General features: G+C 46.5%; 1 protein-coding gene across 5 annotated transcripts; it reads left to right on the forward strand.

Moving 5' to 3' along the window:
• Positions 1–10: 10 nt before the first annotated feature.
• On the forward strand, positions 11–17,396 carry ZBTB5 (zinc finger and BTB domain containing 5). Of its 5 annotated transcripts, XM_055790373.1 has the most exons (3): positions 11–170; positions 9,561–9,638; positions 13,084–17,396. In XM_055790373.1, the coding sequence occupies exon 3, from the start codon at positions 13,088–13,090 to the stop codon at positions 15,110–15,112; it is 2,025 nt and encodes a 674-aa protein (XP_055646348.1). In that variant the 5' UTR covers positions 11–170; positions 9,561–9,638; positions 13,084–13,087; the 3' UTR covers positions 15,113–17,396. The 5 variants fall into 5 exon arrangements, with proteins under 5 accessions (XP_055646348.1, XP_055646347.1, XP_005244724.3 ...); XM_055790372.1 differs by lacking the exon at positions 9,561–9,638; XM_005244667.4 differs by lacking the exon at positions 11–170 and having other exon boundaries at positions 184–9,638.
• Positions 17,397–18,398: the final 1,002 nt, after the last annotated feature.

Below are 18,398 nucleotides of genomic sequence, written 5' to 3' on the forward strand. Positions count from 1 at the left end.
GCGTCACTTCCGGCCGCCGGCGCGGCCGCCGCAGCAGCGTAGGGCCCGTGGGGGCGGAGCCTCGGAAGCGGGGGACGGGTCCGCAGGGCCGAGGACGACGGCTGCGCCCGGCCCTGCCCGGCCCTTCCCGCCCAGAGAGAAGAGGCAGCGGGGAGGGGCGGGCACCTCAGGTGAGTGGGGCCGCTGCCGGGCCTGGCAGGCGACGGCGCAAGACACCGGGGGGGCGGTCGGGGGGCGCGGCGGGTGACGTGGGCGGCCGGGCCGGGCGGAGCGGGGAGCCCTCGCTGCCCCTTGCCGGCTTCCGCCGCGCCGCCCCGAGCCACCTGGGAGCCCCGCGGGAGGGTGGAGGCGGGCTGCCCGCCGCCCCGGTGCGTGCAGGAGATCGGCCCGGGGGCGGGGAGCGCGGCTGTGCTGTGTTGGGGGGGAGGCCGGCGGACAGCATGCGAACCGGTGGCGGCGGCGCTTCTCCCGGGCCCCCGGTTCCCTTCGCGGGGTTTCCGCCTGCCGGGCACTGGAGGTTTCAGTGGGGCTTGTTCAGGCGTGGGCTTGCGGCGGGCAGGGCCGGGCCGTCCCGTGAAGAGCCCGGCGGTGGTCGCTCGGGCCTTCCACCAGGAGCCGGTGGAACGGAGCTGGAGCCTGGCCTCTGCCTCGGGACTCGTTGGCCCCGGCCTGGTCACGGCACGCCAAACCGCGTGGCGGAGTGCGAGATGCTGCGTTCGGCAGGGAATCCCTGGAGGGCCACCTTGTGTTCACGGCGATGCCCGTGTAAGATAAGAAATGAAATACGTGAAATGTGGTTTTAACAACTGGGGATGCAAGGATGGGGCGCAGATGCTGTCGCCAGTCTTGAGAGGGGCGTAGTGTTGGAGATCCCAGGTGATAATATAAAAAAAAAAAAAAAAGGCATAACTCAGTTTCTCAGAGCAGTGCATCCCATGCATTCAGGATTCTATGCAGGAACAACAGCATTTCTTATCTGTCTGTTAACTTCATGTTCTGGAATTTTCAGAGAAGCGTGTTCAGATGACATGTTATAAATTGGGGTTTACTTTCTTGCGCTTGGTGTAATTACTGACTCGTAGCTCATCTTGTGGAGGACAGCATACAGATGGAGTGGCGTTACACGTACTGTTGGTGTACAAAAGTTCCGCGTGCACCGGTTGCTGCCCTGGAGTGGATGTCTTATCTCTGTGGTGTTGACTTCACTAGCTTCCAGTTTTTCTCATGGTTGTGCTAGTGAAGGCAAACTCCGCGGGGGTCAGTGGTCAGACTGGAGCTTGTGTTGCACTGTGCTGTAAACCCATATGTTATAAAGAAATGGTAGACCTGAAGTGGCGTCTGTGTGGAATTGGAGAAGGAAATCACCACCTCGGAACTTGACAAAAAGCAGCTTCATTTTTTCCTTCATCTTTCAAAAATTACTCGGCAGTAATTTAGTTAATTTAGCGTGATATGTTCAAATCACAGAAATTGTTATCCTTTAGCGTGACTTTTAAGCAGTGATTAAGGTGATGTTTTTTGAAATTCATTCGTCTGTGCTTGTATTGGGTTTGCATGGCGTGGTTTTGGTAGCAGGGGAGCTACAGGAATGGCTTCTGTGAGAAGCACTTAGAAGCTTTCCCCATGGCTTTTACGATGGAGCCAGCGCCAGTTGGCTCCAAGGCTGATCCACTGCTGGCCAAGGCCAACCCAAAGCCCACCAGCAACAGTGGTAGTGCCTCTGGGATAACGTATTTAAGGAGGGGGGTGGGGGGGTGGAACCTGTGCAACAAATTGCAGCCGGAGAGATGAGTGAGAATATGCGAGGAGAACAACTCTGCAGACACTCAGGTCTGCGCAGGGGGCCATGAGGTGCTCCAGGCACTGGAGCAGAGATTTTCCAGCAGCCTGTGGTGAAGCCCACGGTGTGAGGTAGGCTGTCCACCCTCAGGCCGTGGAGGCCCACAGTGGAGCAGATCCCCACCTGCAGCCGGAGAGGGCCCCCCACCAGAGCAGAGGGATGCTCGAAGGAGGCTGTGACCCATGGGCAGCCCACGCTGGAGTGGGCTCCTGGCAGGACCTGTGGTCCCGTGGAGAGAGGAACCCGGGCTGGAGCAGGTTTGCTGGCAGGACTTGTGAAACCGTGGGGACCCACACTGGAGCAGGCTGTGCCTGAGGGGCTGCACCCCACGGAAAGGACCCACGCTGGAGCAGTTGGTGAAGAACTGCAGCCTGTGGGAAGGACTCACACTGGAGAGGTTTGTGAAGGACACTTTCCCATGGGAAGGCCCCCATGCCGGAGCAGGGGAAGACTGTGAGGAGGATGGAGCGACAGAGATCAAGTGTTACAAACTGACCGCAATCCCCATTGTGGTGCTCAAGGGGGAGGAGATAAAAAGAGCTGGGAGTGAAGCTGAGCTCAGAAAGAAGGGTGGAGGGAGAAGGTGCGTTTAGTTTTGTTGTTCTTTCTATCCTACTCTGGTATTTATCAGCAATAAATAAAATTAATCTTTCCCAAGTAGAGTGTTTCGGATGGTAATTGGTGAGTGCTCTCCCTGTCCTTATCTCAGCCTGCAAGATTTTCATCTTACTTTCTCCACTGTCTTGCTGGGGAAAGGGAGTGAGAGAGTGACTGGGTGGGTGTCTGATCAGCCCTCCGCAATGTCAAAACAGAACTGTGCGGTGCCTCCGTGTAGATATTTTCCCTTCCGAGGGTAAAAGGATGATGTTAGAAAATGAGGTTTTTAAATGAGTTTGGGAAGATCAGAAGCGGATAATTCAACAGGTCTCATTTGAAATGCAGTAGTCACCTACTGAATCAGTTGTGTGGATAGAGTTATTTGCTTAGGCTGAAGATGTGTAATACTAATGAATCCATTGTGGTCATGGCAAACTAATATTTGTTACTTCAATCTAAAACATTTCCTGGCAAAAATAGATTATTCATTGCGCAGTTAACCCTGGCTTCATTGGGGTTAAAATCTTAGGCAAAGGAGTCACCAAGGAGCATGGCTGGATCGGGTTGTTTAAAATTCTTGAATCTCTGGTACATGGTGAAGTTGAAGAGCTAGATTTAGAAATCATCGCTGTATTGAGCAAGAAGACGGCATGCTGGCACTGAGCTGTCTGTGGCTGCCCTTTCTTGTGGCATCCTTGCCTGCACACATTTGGTTCTGCGTGGTGTTTGTGGTTTGATTCTTGAATGGGGGGTGATGGCAGGCAGAAGAAGCTGGCAGATGTCTTTCCTTTGCAGTGCTGGCCATTCTTGCGAAAGGACGATGACAGTTACAGAGACTGACGTGGTGTCATGAACCTCAGGAGAGGTTTTCTGAACTGATAACGTAACTGTGAGTTTAGATCAGTCCTTGGTGGTGGTAGTTCACCTTCCCGTACCCTTAAATGGCTTTACTGCCAGTTCTGTGAAGCAGCATTCTCTGCTTTTCCCTTTGTAAATAAATCAAATAGGGATATTGCCCAAACAGCTTTCTTCAGGTGTTTCAGTGTGCAATGCCTAAAACCCTGTGTTGCTCTTGGGAATTGTCTCATATTAGACGCAGGTTTTTAACTTCCTAAGATCAAGGACAGAATCCATGAACTGTTTCTTAATGATACCTAGAAAACACTGTGCTTTTTTATAAGTTGACCAGAAAAGCATGTCGGCCCTTTTTAAGAGAGACCAATGCCTGTGAAAGCTATGGTACTGACCCTGAAGTCCAATTGGTGAAGGGAATTCGCCAGGAATTAAAAGGGAACAAGTGTTCAGTCTGTTCTGAATATACAGCATTACAGGTGTGTTAAATAGTGGAACTACAACAGAGAAACAGCCCCCCTGGTGACAAGCTGAGATGGCACATCAAAATGCAGGAGTGGGGTTTTTTGCTCTCCTCCTGTGTGTCTTCTCCGAAGTATCACACTGCGCTGTGGGATCTGGATGCACAGAGATGCGTCACAGGGCTGGGAGGAGGTGAGTGGAAATGTCAGGAAGCAGGAGGATGCCCTGTCGCAGGTGGTGTCCCTTTCTTCAGATAACTAGGTGTCCAAGAAAACTCGTCTTTTTTTTTTTAGGAAGCTTTTTGTTGCTCCTTTCAAAGATGCTCTTTGCAACTGGCAAGCTGTGCTGTTACTCTTTGTTAATGAGTTAGTGTTGCCGTGAGTTTGACTGTCTATTTACAGTACCATTCGGATGATGAGAAAATACTAAGCCATGTGCTAATCTCTTACTGTTCTCTGGAGGGCTGATGGAACTTGCAGCGGCATTTGCAGTGCAGTTTATCCTTTCTGATTCTTACATGAGTTGTAACTCGTTGTCCCTGACAATAAATAGAGAGATAAACTGTGTGAGTTAAACTATATATAAAACCTGGCTAAGGAAATGCCTAAAATGAGATACTGTAAGCTCAGTGTCAGTCATGAAAGTCACTAGTTGCAGATGTGTCTCGTCAGACGCACACAAAAAATGCCTTTCATGGCTGGCACTCAACATTGTCACATGCATGAAAGCAGTGTAACACTGAAGCCTACTTCAGTTGTATGGGGCAAATCCAGAAATCGTTTTGACTGTTAACTAAAATTCCACCATATGTTTGGCTTGAAAACACTCTTAGAGCAGAGAATGCACACACTGCGTGTTTCAAAGTGACAAAACTTGCTGGAGGTGTCAAAGAAAGTGAAGATTTACATTTCTTCCTTCCTCTACTCTCCCACTGTCCTGCTGACTTGTTAAAAAAACGGATAGAACCGATAGAAAGTTTTCTAAAGGAACGTTTGTATCGCTGACTCCTATCTAGATTTATGTTTGTTATTTCAGTCTTCAGCGGAGCTTTTTTTAAGATTTTTTTTATTCCAAGCACAATGGTTAAACACAGTACAAGTATATTGTAACATTTTGTAAAATGTAATTTAAGCGAAGAGGCAAGCAGTTACTAATATTATATTGGCGTACTCTCAGGTTTTGACTATATGCCAAGGATTCTTGCAGGCTTAGTACCTACAATATCGAATGCGTTTAAATACAGGTTGTTGGAAATGAGGTTTGAGGTGCAAGTAATAAATTGCCCTTCATTCATCTGATAAGGAAAACCCAAATGCCTAGTCCAAAGTCTGCAGTACTGTGTTTGAATGTAAGATTTCTTCTGATGCCATTCTGCTGAATGGTATATCTGAGGCAGCTTTTATTGTTGGGTTTAATCACACAAAATGAATTCCTCCACAGACTTTTAAAAGCTTCTTTAGGGAGCAACTTGAGGTTCTCTTTGAATATTTTGTTTGTTTGACTTCTTGACAGTGTCTCAGGATTGCAGTGTAATCTAAACTGTGCCCTTTAGTATGGGACATAGTAAAAAACACTTAAATAGATCATTGTACAGAGTTGCTGTTTTTCACACCGTTTTATAGTGAGTTTAACTTTTTTTAAAGAAATGAGAGAAAAAGTTTTTGATTCTGCAGTAGTTTCAGTGCAAGTGTACTTAAATACTTGCCGTGTCTCCTCTTGCTGCAGCTTAAGTATTAGAGCAGGGGGATTTGCTGGGAAAAGGGACTGTAAGTCTGCATAGTACTGTCAGTGCTCATCATTCAAGAAATAAAAAGAAATCATAGGAAGAAACAATTACTATTAAAAGTAGTAGAAATATGTGCTAATAAAACCTGGAATTCTGCTGGAGAAATCGATAGTGTCCCTTCTCTCCTGCCACATGGTTTTGTTACCAGCTGTCCCTTGTGTCTCCTACCTGCCTGCCTGGGCTGTGTGTGCAAACTGGCCAGCTGGCTGAATTTGGTTTTGGGTGTTTTGTGTTGTTTAAGAGAATAAGGGAATTAAGCATGACTTGGTGAAAAGCGGTCCTTATAATTTGGCTGCTTCTGTAACCAGACACCAACTTCCGCAAAAAAAAGAAGGGGATTCAGCACCTAGTCTCCACTTTGTAAAATTGGTTGGAGTTGACAGACAGACCCAGAGGTTAATATCTAATGGAAAATTAATGAACCGGCTGTGTGATTGTAAAGCGTAGGTCTTTTTTTTTTCCTAGAATTTGAGAACGCTTGCACATCATCTTCCCCATTAGGTATTTTTAATCCTGATGCTTTCTTAACATGGAAAGCTTAGTTTAAGAAATCTAAGCCCTATCTCCATCTGTATACATGAGGAATGTGCCACCGGGAATGTTTGGTTACGGGGCTCTAGCTCCTCTGCACAGCCCCAAAGGAGCTTGAAAACACAAGGACAGGAGTGGGAGCCCCGTGGGGCTGCTTGTAAGCCCATTCCTGGAGCTAGCCCGTCACAGGCCCATCTCTGCTAGCCCAGAGGAGCACAGGCACAGGTGGGAACCCCCCTGAGAAAGGGAGAAAAGGAGCACGTTGTTCAAGCCCCTGCCAGGGCAGTCCCAGCCCAGCCTCTGCCCAGTGTCCTGTTGTGCTAAGGGAGATGCTGCCTGCTGTCGGGACAGATGGGCTGCAGGGAACGCCAGGTTGGGATCCCGCAGGATGGTTAGGGGTGAAACCAAAAGTGAGGGAAAAGAGGAGTTAAGGGATTTGGGGACGAACAGGTGTGGAAATAGAGAGGGGTAAAGGAATAAAAAGGGCCGGTCGCGTTGCGTGTAGGCAGTTGGCTCGTCAGTGCACTTGCCTGGCCATGTCCTGCACCTGGTCAGTGCTGTCTGTCCTGCTCCTTATCAAATTCCTTCCTGGTTGTGTCCTGGGTGAGGTCTCTCTGCCTGATACGAGCACAGCCACAAGGCAGAGGGTCCCTTTGTCCGTGGGGCATTGACTGGAGCAAGTGCAGCTGTGCGGGTGTCTGATGGCCGGTGAAGCTCAACCTGGATGAGCCGGTGAAGTGGCCTGGGAGCAAAGGCGGGGGTGTCCATGGATCCCTAAGGGCAGCACTGGGTGTGAGAGTGCCTGTGTCTACAGGGACAGCACCATGGTGGGGTCAGCTGTGGGACCAGAGGAGTCTTGGCTGGCTCTGTGGACTTGTGACAGTCCGTACCAGCAACTGGAGCCAGGTTGTTGCCTGCCTGCAGGCTAGGGGTGGGGAGACTGGGGACCAGCAGGCAGCTACTGGGAGGGCCAACTGCCGGAGGGGGTCTACCTCGTATGCCTGTATGGATGTTCGCACTGGTGGACTTCCACCCTGCCCAGGCAGAGAGGGAAGCTGAACGAGGCCTCTGGTTCTGCCCATGTGTGAGTGCTGAGTGTCTCTTGTAGTGTGTACATGTGCTCTGTGCATTTGTGCCTGCTGGGGATGTGTCTTCTCCTGCTCTCCTGCTGTCTTCTCCTGCTGGGACCTGGGGATATTTAGCAGCAGCAGCAGCCTCGCCTCTCATGGGCTGTTTGATTTGCTGTGATATGATTTCCACTAGCGGTTTCAGTATCTATTGAGCATGCTTTTTATCAAAGTTTAATTACCTTTTTAAGGATGTAATCCAAATGCTAGGGAGAAAACGCTGCTTTACTTGTTTTCTAGCCAATTAATGTTACATTAAAAAAAATCTGTCGTTCCTTTGTCAAACTCTACTGAAATTACCAAAGCAAACTGTCAAATAGAAAGCCAGAGAGGTAAACCTCGTGTATGTAAAACCATGCCTCCGGTGACTTGTGGTTTAGTGCCTTCCCAGGTAGAGGTGGTGTCTGAATATTTAATAGCTCTCAATTAATTTTTCTTCAGTGACTCTTATGTATTCACGTGTACTTGCCCATGGCGAAGAGTTTTGTCGCTTTACTGTGTTACGTGGAGGAGTGTTTCTTTGGTTCTGACCTTGCTGGTTTCATTTCTTAAGCCTTAGTCCAAGAAGAGGCAGAACAGTTGTTTTCCAGTCAGTATTTCGTAGATGGTTTTTCATTGCTTGCCCTTAAAATTTTCCTGGCTCATGACTAGTTGTATTTGTAGGAAAACTACTTGCCACTAAACAATTTGGTATAGTTTCTTTTCGTTTGTGGTAATTTGATTATAAAACTAAGCTGTTCCCTCTCCCGCTGCTCTCCAAAAGGCTGCTGGGACTCGGTGTCTGCCGTTTGTACCACTGATGCCTCCCCTGAGTCGCACTGACTGGGTCTGATTCAGCAGAAGGTTTCATCTAACATTCCCTGGGTCCCCAGGATGTGAACTGGAGCTGGTTGTGAGCCTCACGAAAGCTGCACGCTGGCCGCTGAAACCACTCACTGCTCAGCTGGGAGCATCTCTTGTCTTTCATCTGAATGGGCTTTCACACAGCCGTGAGATGGGATGTCACCCATCGTGTGCTGGAGGTGTTGGGTTGTTTGAAAGGGGACTGATGGGGATGTGCAGCCCACAGGTGGTTCAGCGGAGTCTTTATGGCCAGCTCTTGCTGAAAGACGGGCTATCACTGAAGCAGGAGGGAAAGACAGACTGAATCTGCATCTCCAGAAATACGCCACCCCTTTATTTTGATACTGACTTAGGTGCGTTGCGTGTATTTAGTAACCTGAAGCAGCTGATATCTCACCGAATGTGGTCTGTGGATATAATGTAGTATATACCGCTCAGCCTAGTTTTATAACTTTTAATTGATCTTGTGCAAGATCTCAGCTCCACTCTGCGGTCCGTTTGTTGATTCTGGTTCAAGGACTTCAGCCTTTATAGTGTAGTAAAAGTTAAATACCAAGCCAAATTAATGTTATTTGAAGCAAAAGTGGGGTTTGTCTTGTTTCAGGTGCATGAAGGATGCACTCGCTTTTGGTGACTGTAAGCCAGTACTCTTTGAGTTCTAAAGTCCCTATTCATTGCTCAAAAGAATGAGTTTTGGCTGTTTTCTCGGGTTCGGGTACACGTTGCTGCCTGGGCAAGAAGACATCGGACCATCCCTGTAACCTAGCTTCCTTTCTGGAGTCTGGCTCAATCTTCTTGCTGATGTGAGATCCTGTCCTCATGTTCAGCATTTTCCACCTCCAGTCTTCTCTGGGCATTGGTTCAAAGGCTTTATTACAAAGCATTTTGTAATACCTTTGTATTACCACCTCCTGGGATTGGCTCGATAGGGGCAAGGCATGAGCGAACTCTCGAGTATTTGCTAATCCTTTACGGTGCATTTCCTAGAATGACCTAAAGCAGTGCACAGACTGGGAACTGCTGGGGTGCTCGTGAACAGCTTGCTTCTTGACAACCCTTGAAGCTGGAGTGGTCTCTGCTGGGCCCTGTGCTTTTTTCCGCAGGATGGAGATTTACTGACCTGCCTTTTAGCTGGTGGTGCTAATGGTTCATCACTGACACGTTTTGGAAAGTAGTACCACGGCGTCTGCCAGTTGTGCTCCTTAGGGAAAGGAGATCCCTTGCCTCTCCTGGTGTGGTGGGTGCCTGGCATTTTCTGGCGAGTCTGCCAGCGGGCTGTAGCATTGTATGCTGTGCAGATCTGCTCTACGCGTAGTCGTGCAAGTGTGAAAAGGTTCTTTGGAGCTGTTGATATTGACTTGAGAATGAAGTGAAAAGAAAGTTGACCAGCATCCAGGCCCCACAAGAGCGCACTGATGCTATAGTGATGGTACTGTGAATGGAGCAAGAGTTTCTTGTTGCTCTGGCAACTGTTGCCCCTACCCCCCATCTCCTCCTCCTCCTGTCTCCACATTCCCCCTAGGTGCTGCGGTTTAGTCCCTTTCCTGTGAAGCCAAGGACAAAGTGTTATCACTCACATAACACCTGGCCCATCTCAGAGGTGAGCGAAAGAATTGTTCGGCAGTCTCCTCTCAACTTTCCAGAAACGGTCGGCTGAGGGGAAGCTTTCCTCACAGAGGAGGTCATGCCTGCACGGTGCTTGCTGGAACGAAGGAGGCCAGGAGTATTTTTAACCAGGTGTGCCGGAGCTCAGAAGTCAGACAGCGATGTGGCAGCACTGTTCACAAAACAGCCCTGGCCTCTGCCACATTCCAGATGCTTCCTGCCGGGACTTGTGGCTGTTGTCACAGGTTCCCCGTCTTCCTTTTGTCTGCCTGCCTGCCTGAGGTCACAGAGTTTCAGTTTGCGCCTCCCTTCTCCTACGACACCAAGAAGCATTTCCTCACTTTCCCTCTTGTTGCGTTTCTCTTGGAGAAAATGCGCAGAAATAATAACTCCGCAGTTCCAAGGTTTTGTCTCGCTTAACATACTTTTGTTTGAAAATGTCATCTTATTTTTCATGTCAAATACACATTGGTATTGAAAGATAAATAAAATCACCTGTTACCTGTATTGCTATTTCTTCTTTTAAAAAAAAGTGGCAAGCTCAAATTCTTCTGTTTTATGACATAACTATATAGAGATAAGGAAGATGTATTTAATCTATTTATGGTGCTTATTTCAGGCATCATAGCCTTAGTGCTGCCAAATTACAGGATTTTTGATGCTGCTGGTAAGCCGGAACCCTCACCATTGCTGGAAGGCATAAACTGTAATTTATTTATTTATTTCATCTTTTTAAAATACACAGGCACTAATTACAGATTTTTGCCAGCAGAATTTTTTGCCTTTTCAGCGTTTAGGTAAAACTCTGGTTCTTCACGAGCCTGTATCCTTTGGAGAGGGGGCAGGGGTCTTTGTGCAGTGGACTAGGTGGTTAAATCTTTTTCTGGCAAAGAGCTGCAAAGTACGTGTTGATGACAAGAAGTGTTGCTCTGGCCACCCCTTCCATAGCTATTGGAGGCACTGGTAAGTTTTGAGTGAGGAGGTTAAGTATTTTAAGTCCAGCACTGGTTATACCTGTGGGCCTGCTAGAAAAGGGGGGAGCCTGGCTTTGTAACCTTACTGTTACTTTTTTTTTGCTTTTTGCTGCTCTGATAGTTACCCAGCATGTGTTCAGCTCGTGCTTGTCCCACTCTCTGCCAGTGGATGGTGTGACTGGGAAACGTCACTCCACCCCAGGCCCAGCCTGAGCTTCTTCTGGGGTCTGGGGGGGATTCGGTCTGACAGGCCGTGGAGAGGGAGCAAGTGGGGTTGGCGTGCAGTGTCGTGGTTTAACCCCAGCCAGCAGCCACGCAGCCACTTGCTCTCTCTCCCCCTCACCCAGAGGGATGGGGAAGAGAATGGGAAAGGAATGTAAAACTCAAGGGTTGAGATAAGAACAATTTAATAGGTAAAGCAAAAGCAAGCAAGCAGGGAATTCCTTCCCCACTCCCCACGGGCAGGCAGGCTCAGCCATCCCAGGGCAGCCGGGCTCCATCACGTAACGGGTACTCGGGAAGACAAACGCCATAATGCCAAATGTCCCCCCTTCCTCCTCCTTCCCCCAGTTTATATACTCAGCATGACGTCCCACGGTATGGAATCCCTCTCTGGCTGGCTTGGGTCACCTGTCCTGGCTGTGTCCCCTCCCCATGTCCCGTGCCCCCCCAGCCCTCTGGCTGGCAGGGCCCAAGGAACTGAAAAGCCCTTGGTTTAGTATAAACATCACCCAGCAACAACTAAAACCGTCACTGTCCTGTCAACGCTGTTCCCACATCAGAGCCAAAACACAGCACTGTACTAAGAAGAAAATTAACTCCATCCCAGCTGAAACCAGGACACGCAGGTAGTGAGGGCACACGCCGCATGGGTTTACTTCATGTCCAAATGCAAAAACCTAACCTCGTGCTGCTTGCAGAATAACTCCTGAACGAGTTCCAAAGAAGTGTCTTCTTCGTAACAGAGGATCAAGAACTGTCCTGCTTTCCTAGCACTTGACGTGCTAGTGGTGATAATGCGAGGCGGGGGAAGATTGCAGAGTTACTTCCCTCCTTTGAGCGGAGTTGCTGCCAGAAGCCAAGGGATCTCTCTAATTCTGCAGCTGCCAGCTTGCATATGCAGAAATGTGTAAATCCGTTGTGATCTTTGTGTATTGCTTGGCTTTTTGGCCCTTACCAGCACGTGTCCGGCCTGCCTTGCCTCCCTCCCTGCCTTTTTTTGCCTTGCAGCGCAGCAGAGTACAGAGCCTTGAGTTCCTGCAGGCTGAGGGAGCCTTAGTGGCAACGTGCTGCTGCTGCTGCTCCTCCATCCCTGCCATCTCGATAGCTGAGGTTTTGCTTTTTCTGCTGATCCTTCCAAGTAAATAGTTAATAGACAGCCCTCCAGGTGAACAAAATTCCAGAGTAATGAACAATCTACATCAACAGCTGTACCTGCTTTCCTCTGAATGAATGTGCGTACTTGGCAGCCACTGTCTCTGGCCTGAGCATACCTTCTGAGCAAAGCTGGTGTGTAAAGCGAAACACCTGGGAAGAGTTTGAAAGAAAATGTTATTTCTGAGCGAACCATTCTTTCCTGGTCCAGCATGACTATGGGAAACCTTGTATGCAGATTATTCACATAGCTTGTGACTTTGCACAGACCAAGAAGGTTTGTAAGAAACTTCTTCAAAATAAAGGTATGGAGACGGCTTTTAACGTTGACAGACTTTTCTGTCTCACTACAAAATAAAATAAGAAATGGGGTTTATTTTGTGGGAAAACCTGAGGACTTTTAGTGTATCCTAGCTGATAAACCACAGTCAATAAGAAAATTGTATTGCACTTTTGATAGCTAGTGGCAGTTTGCGTTAAGAGCTGACCGTTCGTTCCAGTGCAGAAGTGTCTCCCTTCTTTTCCATTAACTCTTCTTTTCTGGGTGTCTGTGTTGAAAGCAGGTACTTGAATGACAGTTCTGCACAGTAGCTGAGAAAGTGTGCAGAAAGTCATTTGCAGAAGGTGAAATTGGATTACGTGAGATGAGAATCAAAGTTCAGACTTTTCAGTGGGGGGGTTATCTAATAACGTGAGCCATTTATCAAAGGTTGCAGTAAATTATTCACAATTTTTTTAAAAAAAAAACCACCCACAGGATTAAATGTTTTACTAAAGAGTGTGGTTTAGTTTGGACAGGTGAAATGACCTGCGTTATTCAGTTTACAGCAGAGCTCCCTGTGACACATCTGATGCTGATGTGACTGTTGCACTAGGTCAGCTCCATGGCAGAACCTGTATTTTCTTCCTTGTCCTCCTCCACAAGATTGTCAGCTTTGATACAGTACCAATGTGGCAGCAGTAAATTAAGATCAGTTATTGTTTTATCTGTCTTTCAGCTGTCATCTTTCATTTTTAAACCTGGTTTTCTTGTGGTCTGAATGGTGCTTCAGCTGTTTTTAGTATTATAGTTTCTTCTCTTTTGTTTTATAGGATCATGGATTTTCCAGGACATTTTGAGCAAATCTTTCAGCAGCTCAACTACCAGAGGCTTCATGGCCAGCTTTGCGACTGTGTCATTGTGGTGGGCAACAGGCATTTCAAAGCCCATCGCTCTGTTTTGGCAGCATGTAGCACGCATTTCCGAGCTCTGTTTACTGTAGCAGAGGGAGATCAGACTATGAACATGATTCAGCTGGACAGCGAAGTGGTGACAGCAGAAGCTTTTGCTGCTCTGATAGACATGATGTATACTTCCACACTAATGCTTGGGGAGAGCAACGTTATGGACGTCTTGCTGGCTGCTTCTCACTTACATTTGAACTCTGTTGTGAAAGCATGCAAACACTACCTTACTACCAGGACGCTGCCAATGTCTCCACCGAGTGATCGAGTTCAAGAGCAAAATGCACGCATGCAGAGGTCTTTCATGCTCCAGCAGCTTGGACTGAGCATTGTGAGCTCTGCTTTAAATTCCACTCAGAGTGCAGAGGAGCAGCCAAATACTATGAGCTCCTCGATGAGAAGTAACATTGAGCAGCGCACTACTTTTCCTATCCGTCGTCTCCACAAACGTAAACAGTCTTCTGAAGATCGGGCCAGACAGCGCATCAGGCCTGCCATGGACGAGTCTGTTTCTGACGTGACTGCAGAGAGTGGGCAGTCAGTAGTTCATTCACGGGAAGATTTCTTCTCACCAGATTCACTGAAGATTGTGGACAACTCTAAGGCCGATGCTGTTGCTGATAACCAGGAGGATAATACTATTATGTTTGATCAGTCTTTCAGTGCTCAGGAAGATGCTCAAGTGCCCAGCCAGTCTGACAACAGCGGAGGCAACATTGCACAGATGTCCATGGCATCCCAGGCAACACAGGTAGAAACCAGCTTTGACCAGGAGGCTGCTTCTGAGAAGAACAACTTCCCATGTGAGAACCCAGAGGTCAGTCTGAATGAAAAAGAGCACATGAGGGTGGTGGTGAAGTCTGAACCTTTGAGTTCCCCAGAGCCTCAAGACGAGGTGAGCGATGTCACTTCCCAAGCAGAGGGCAGCGAGTCTGTTGAAGTGGAGGGAGGAGTAGTGAGTGCAGAGAAGATAGAACTGAGTCCCGAGAGCAGTGATCGTAGCTTTTCTGACCCGCAATCCAGTACTGATAGGGTGGGAGACATCCATATTATGGAGGTGTCAAATAACCTGGAACACAAGTCTACTTTCAGTATCTCTAATTTTCTAAATAAAAGCAGAGGTGGTGGCTTCAGCGCTAGTCAAAACAGTGATGATAACATTCCAAATACCACCAGTGACTGCAGAATGGACAGTGATGCCTCTTATCTGATGAGTCCAGAGTCGGGGCCCGCTGGCGGCCATTCATCTGCCACGGTCTCCCATGTTGAGAACCCATTTAGTGAACCTGCAGACTCTCATTTTGTTAGACCAATGCAGGATGTGATGGGGCTCCCCTGTGTACAAACATCTGGGTACCGAGCAGCAGAACAGTTCGGCATGGATTTTCCGCGGTCAGGCTTGGGCTTGCACTCCTTGTCAAGGGCAATGATGGGCTCAGTCAGAGGTGGAGCTAGCAGCTTTCCTGGGTACCGCCGCATAGCCCCCAAAATGCCTGTGGTCACTTCAGTCAGGAGCTCCCAGCTGCAAGATAACTCATCCAGTTCCCAGCTGATTATGAATGGGACCACTTCTTTTGAAAACGGGCATCCATCACAACCTGGTCCGCCACAGCTGACAAGGGCGTCCGCAGATGTCCTTTCAAAATGCAAGAAGGCCTTATCTGAGCATAATGTCTTGGTTGTAGAAGGTGCACGCAAGTATGCGTGCAAGATCTGCTGCAAGACGTTTTTGACCTTGACGGACTGCAAGAAACACATCCGTGTGCACACGGGAGAGAAGCCTTACGCCTGCCTGAAGTGTGGCAAGCGGTTCAGCCAGTCCAGCCACCTCTACAAACACTCCAAGACAACCTGCCTGAGGTGGCAGAGCAGCAACCTGCCTAGCACTTTGCTTTAATCTTCTCCACCGCAGGCCCAAAGGAAAATGCCAGTCTAGCTCCCTGAAGCACCACAGGAGTGTGAACACTATTTTCTTCGAGGCTGCAGGCTCGGAGGCTGCTCTTGTCGGTCGGTGAACGCTTCCCGTGTGATTGTGCCACACACACAGAAGTCTTGGGTCTGTCAGTTGGGGATATTACTTTACCTACCTCACAGGGGTGTTGTGAGGCTTAAGCAGCTGTAAGCAAAGAACCTGGAGATCTTCAGAAGTCGCACTGTAGGTGGGTGAAGTGTTGGCTACAACGTACGTTCAGGCCTTGGGCTGCCAGGGATACAATCCCTAAAGCTAAGCAGTTCCTTTGCAGGGCAGAGGGGTGAGAACGTAGTAGTTATCTCATGAAGTAGCACGTTTTCAACAACGAGAAACTGAAGTGCAAATTTCCTCTTTTTTTTTTTTTTCTCCCCCCCCCCCCTAAAGTATTTTGTAAAAGTGAAAGCATTTTAAAAAATGACCTGTAAAACAAGTTGCTGCATTATGTACGGACAGTAGTGGCAGAGCTGTTAACTGGAACTAACGCAGAGTGCATATCTTTAAAAGAGAAGAACAACTTTGGATGCACCCGTCTTGACATAATGCTTTAAAATATGCTAATTATAAAAATAGTTCTAGGGTTATGAATGTATGTTAGGCTGTTTTGTAGTAAAGGACACTGTGTAAGGAAGGTGCTTAAATTAAATCCCAGACAAGTAACTTTTGGACTGCCAAATGTATATAGATACTTCGAATACAGCAAGATCTGGATGTTTGATTTTTTTTTTTTTTTTTTCTGTAGAAACTTGTATTAAGTGGTAAGTGAAGTACTGTTTCTTGTTTGTGCTATTCTTAGCAGTATTTTAACCGATTTGTATCTCCTATGTTAAAATTATCTATCCACAGAAGTCTGAAAAAGAGCTTGTCTTTGTCTGCTTTGTTATTTTGAAGGAGAGAGAGAATTTGTGATGGCTTTTTTTACTGTGTAAGATAGTCTCTTGCTGTTTCCAGATGCTGATAGTCAATCTGATCCCCGATATTGCATAAGTATATTGTCCTTTTCGGACACGCTTACCTTCTGGCTTTAATTTCCTCCTCTGTACACTTACTTAATTTCCTTCACAACTATAGATTGTTCCTCGTATCAAACCAGTCAGGAATGATCCTCATTTGCCATATTTATTTATGCCGCTATAAAATGTAGTTGTTAAACACACTCTTTCCACTTAGTGTCACAAATGTACTTTTTCACATAAATTAAAAAAAAAAGCGCATAAATTTAATTTTAAAAAATAGCACTTTGTATGGCAAAAAATCAGTGATTGTTATTCTTGAAGTGAATTGTGTAAACCTTATTTTAATTTCCTCTTCTTTGATACCATTGTAACTAGTACTGTCTGCAGTCTTTTTTTAAGATGCAAATGAATTAACTACTGGTGTTCAGCATGTTGGGTTTCTGAATAAAATTTTGGAGCACTTGTGCTGATAAATGTTGCTGTACCATATAGGAGTTGGGTCAAGGCTGCAGCATGTCTGCTGCTTAGGAGAGACAGAGGATTTGCATTTCCTGGTATCTTAAGTCACAGAACAACAGCTTTCCGTTAATACAAAAAAAAAAAAAAAATTGCAAACCTTCCCCTCTTTTATTTTATTCTGTATAGCAAATGCATTTTGTGTGATGACATTCAGCAGTTTTATGGAGTTTGTGCTACCTAATAGTTTGCCTTCTTAAACGTCTTGGATTTATATTTGGATAAACTGAAAATAAAATCCTTATCCATAGTTCTGTAGGTCATTTAGCGGGATGAACTATCAAAACTGTGGAAGCATAGAAACCAAACAGTCATTGTCAGACCAAAGGAAATACGGAAATTTTTCTGTACTTGGCTTTATGTGAAACAGTAATCCACTAATGAAGAAATGTGTCTTCATCTCTAATTACAGTGCTTCACATGAAAAAAAAAAAAAAAAGCCAAATGTCTGTCAATGTGTTACTTGCGCCTCGAGCGTACAAAGTAAACAGGAACATGGAAACATAGTGAATGGATTAATTCCTTTAAAATGTTAAGATTTTGTTACAGGATTTATTTAATGGTCATATTTCTAGCTCTTGATTTTATAGGCATTAAGGAAATGTGCTGCATTTTTTTAAAGCATTAGGATATGCCACAATTTGTTTTATAATGATTTTGATATCAGGGGACTAACAGCATTGAGCTATACTAAACAATCTCACTGAAATGTCAATAAAATGCAGTATTTTGTACTTTAATATTTTCTTGTGTTGCCTTATTAGTGACATTCTGATGGTTTCATCTTCCTTGCATTTCTAGCATGTAGTTTTAAAAATAGGGTGTTTTTTTACATTTTCTGTTTCCTATAGCACATCTGAATTCTTTGAATTCTTACAACACATAGGGATAAAACATCTATGCAAATGAGGAGATTAGAGTAACTGAGAACGAATACGAGCAGATGAACATATTTAACTGTACCTTTTGAATGAAATTAAAATTGTAATGTTATTAGGAAATAATCAGACCTTGTGCAGGAGGACTCATGTCTTTAAGAAAAAAAAATCAACTGGGAGCATTTTTGGAAGTAGCAACTTTCAATTCCATTATTCATTGCCATCTAGTGCAGCTGGAGGAGCACACTACAAACCTAGGAGCCTGTGGCTGGCTTGTCGCTTTCCTGGTCTTCCAATATGAAGCAATATCTCAGAGTGGCATCTCCACTTAGCTATCCCCTGTTGTAAACTGAGAGTATCTCATCTCAAAGCCTGGTAACGCTGTCAAAGAGCTTATCGCTCTTGAGTTTTGTTCAGAATTTAACTTTCCAAATGCTACAGTGAGAGCTCATGTGAAGCAGTCAGTTATGTTAGTATTACGAAACGTGAAAATAAACCCTACGTTTTTGTGCTGCTGTGTCTGACTTGATTTACTTGTTTATGTTATCCTGGTGTGTTTGCCAAAACCGTACAATGGATTGACTATAAACAAGTAATGCTTGTGTGTTAGCTGATTTGGCTCTTGGTGAGATCTTACTAGATCACTTGGCAGTGCAAAATGATCCTCTGTTGGTATCTAGGCACGCACGTAGGCATTTTTGTCCGACGAGGCCAAGCACACGCTGCTGCCCACGGCTGCCCGCCTGCTTTGTGCTGTGGCTGTGCCAGTTCTGAGAGGACACGTCGAATCACAGAATCACTGAGGTTGCAAAAGACCTTTAAGATCAAAAGATCTGACCGTTAGCCCAGGACTACCAAGCCCAC

This window comes from Falco peregrinus, chromosome Z, assembly GCF_023634155.1.
Source record: "Falco peregrinus isolate bFalPer1 chromosome Z, bFalPer1.pri, whole genome shotgun sequence".
NCBI lineage: Eukaryota > Metazoa > Chordata > Aves > Falconiformes > Falconidae > Falco > Falco peregrinus.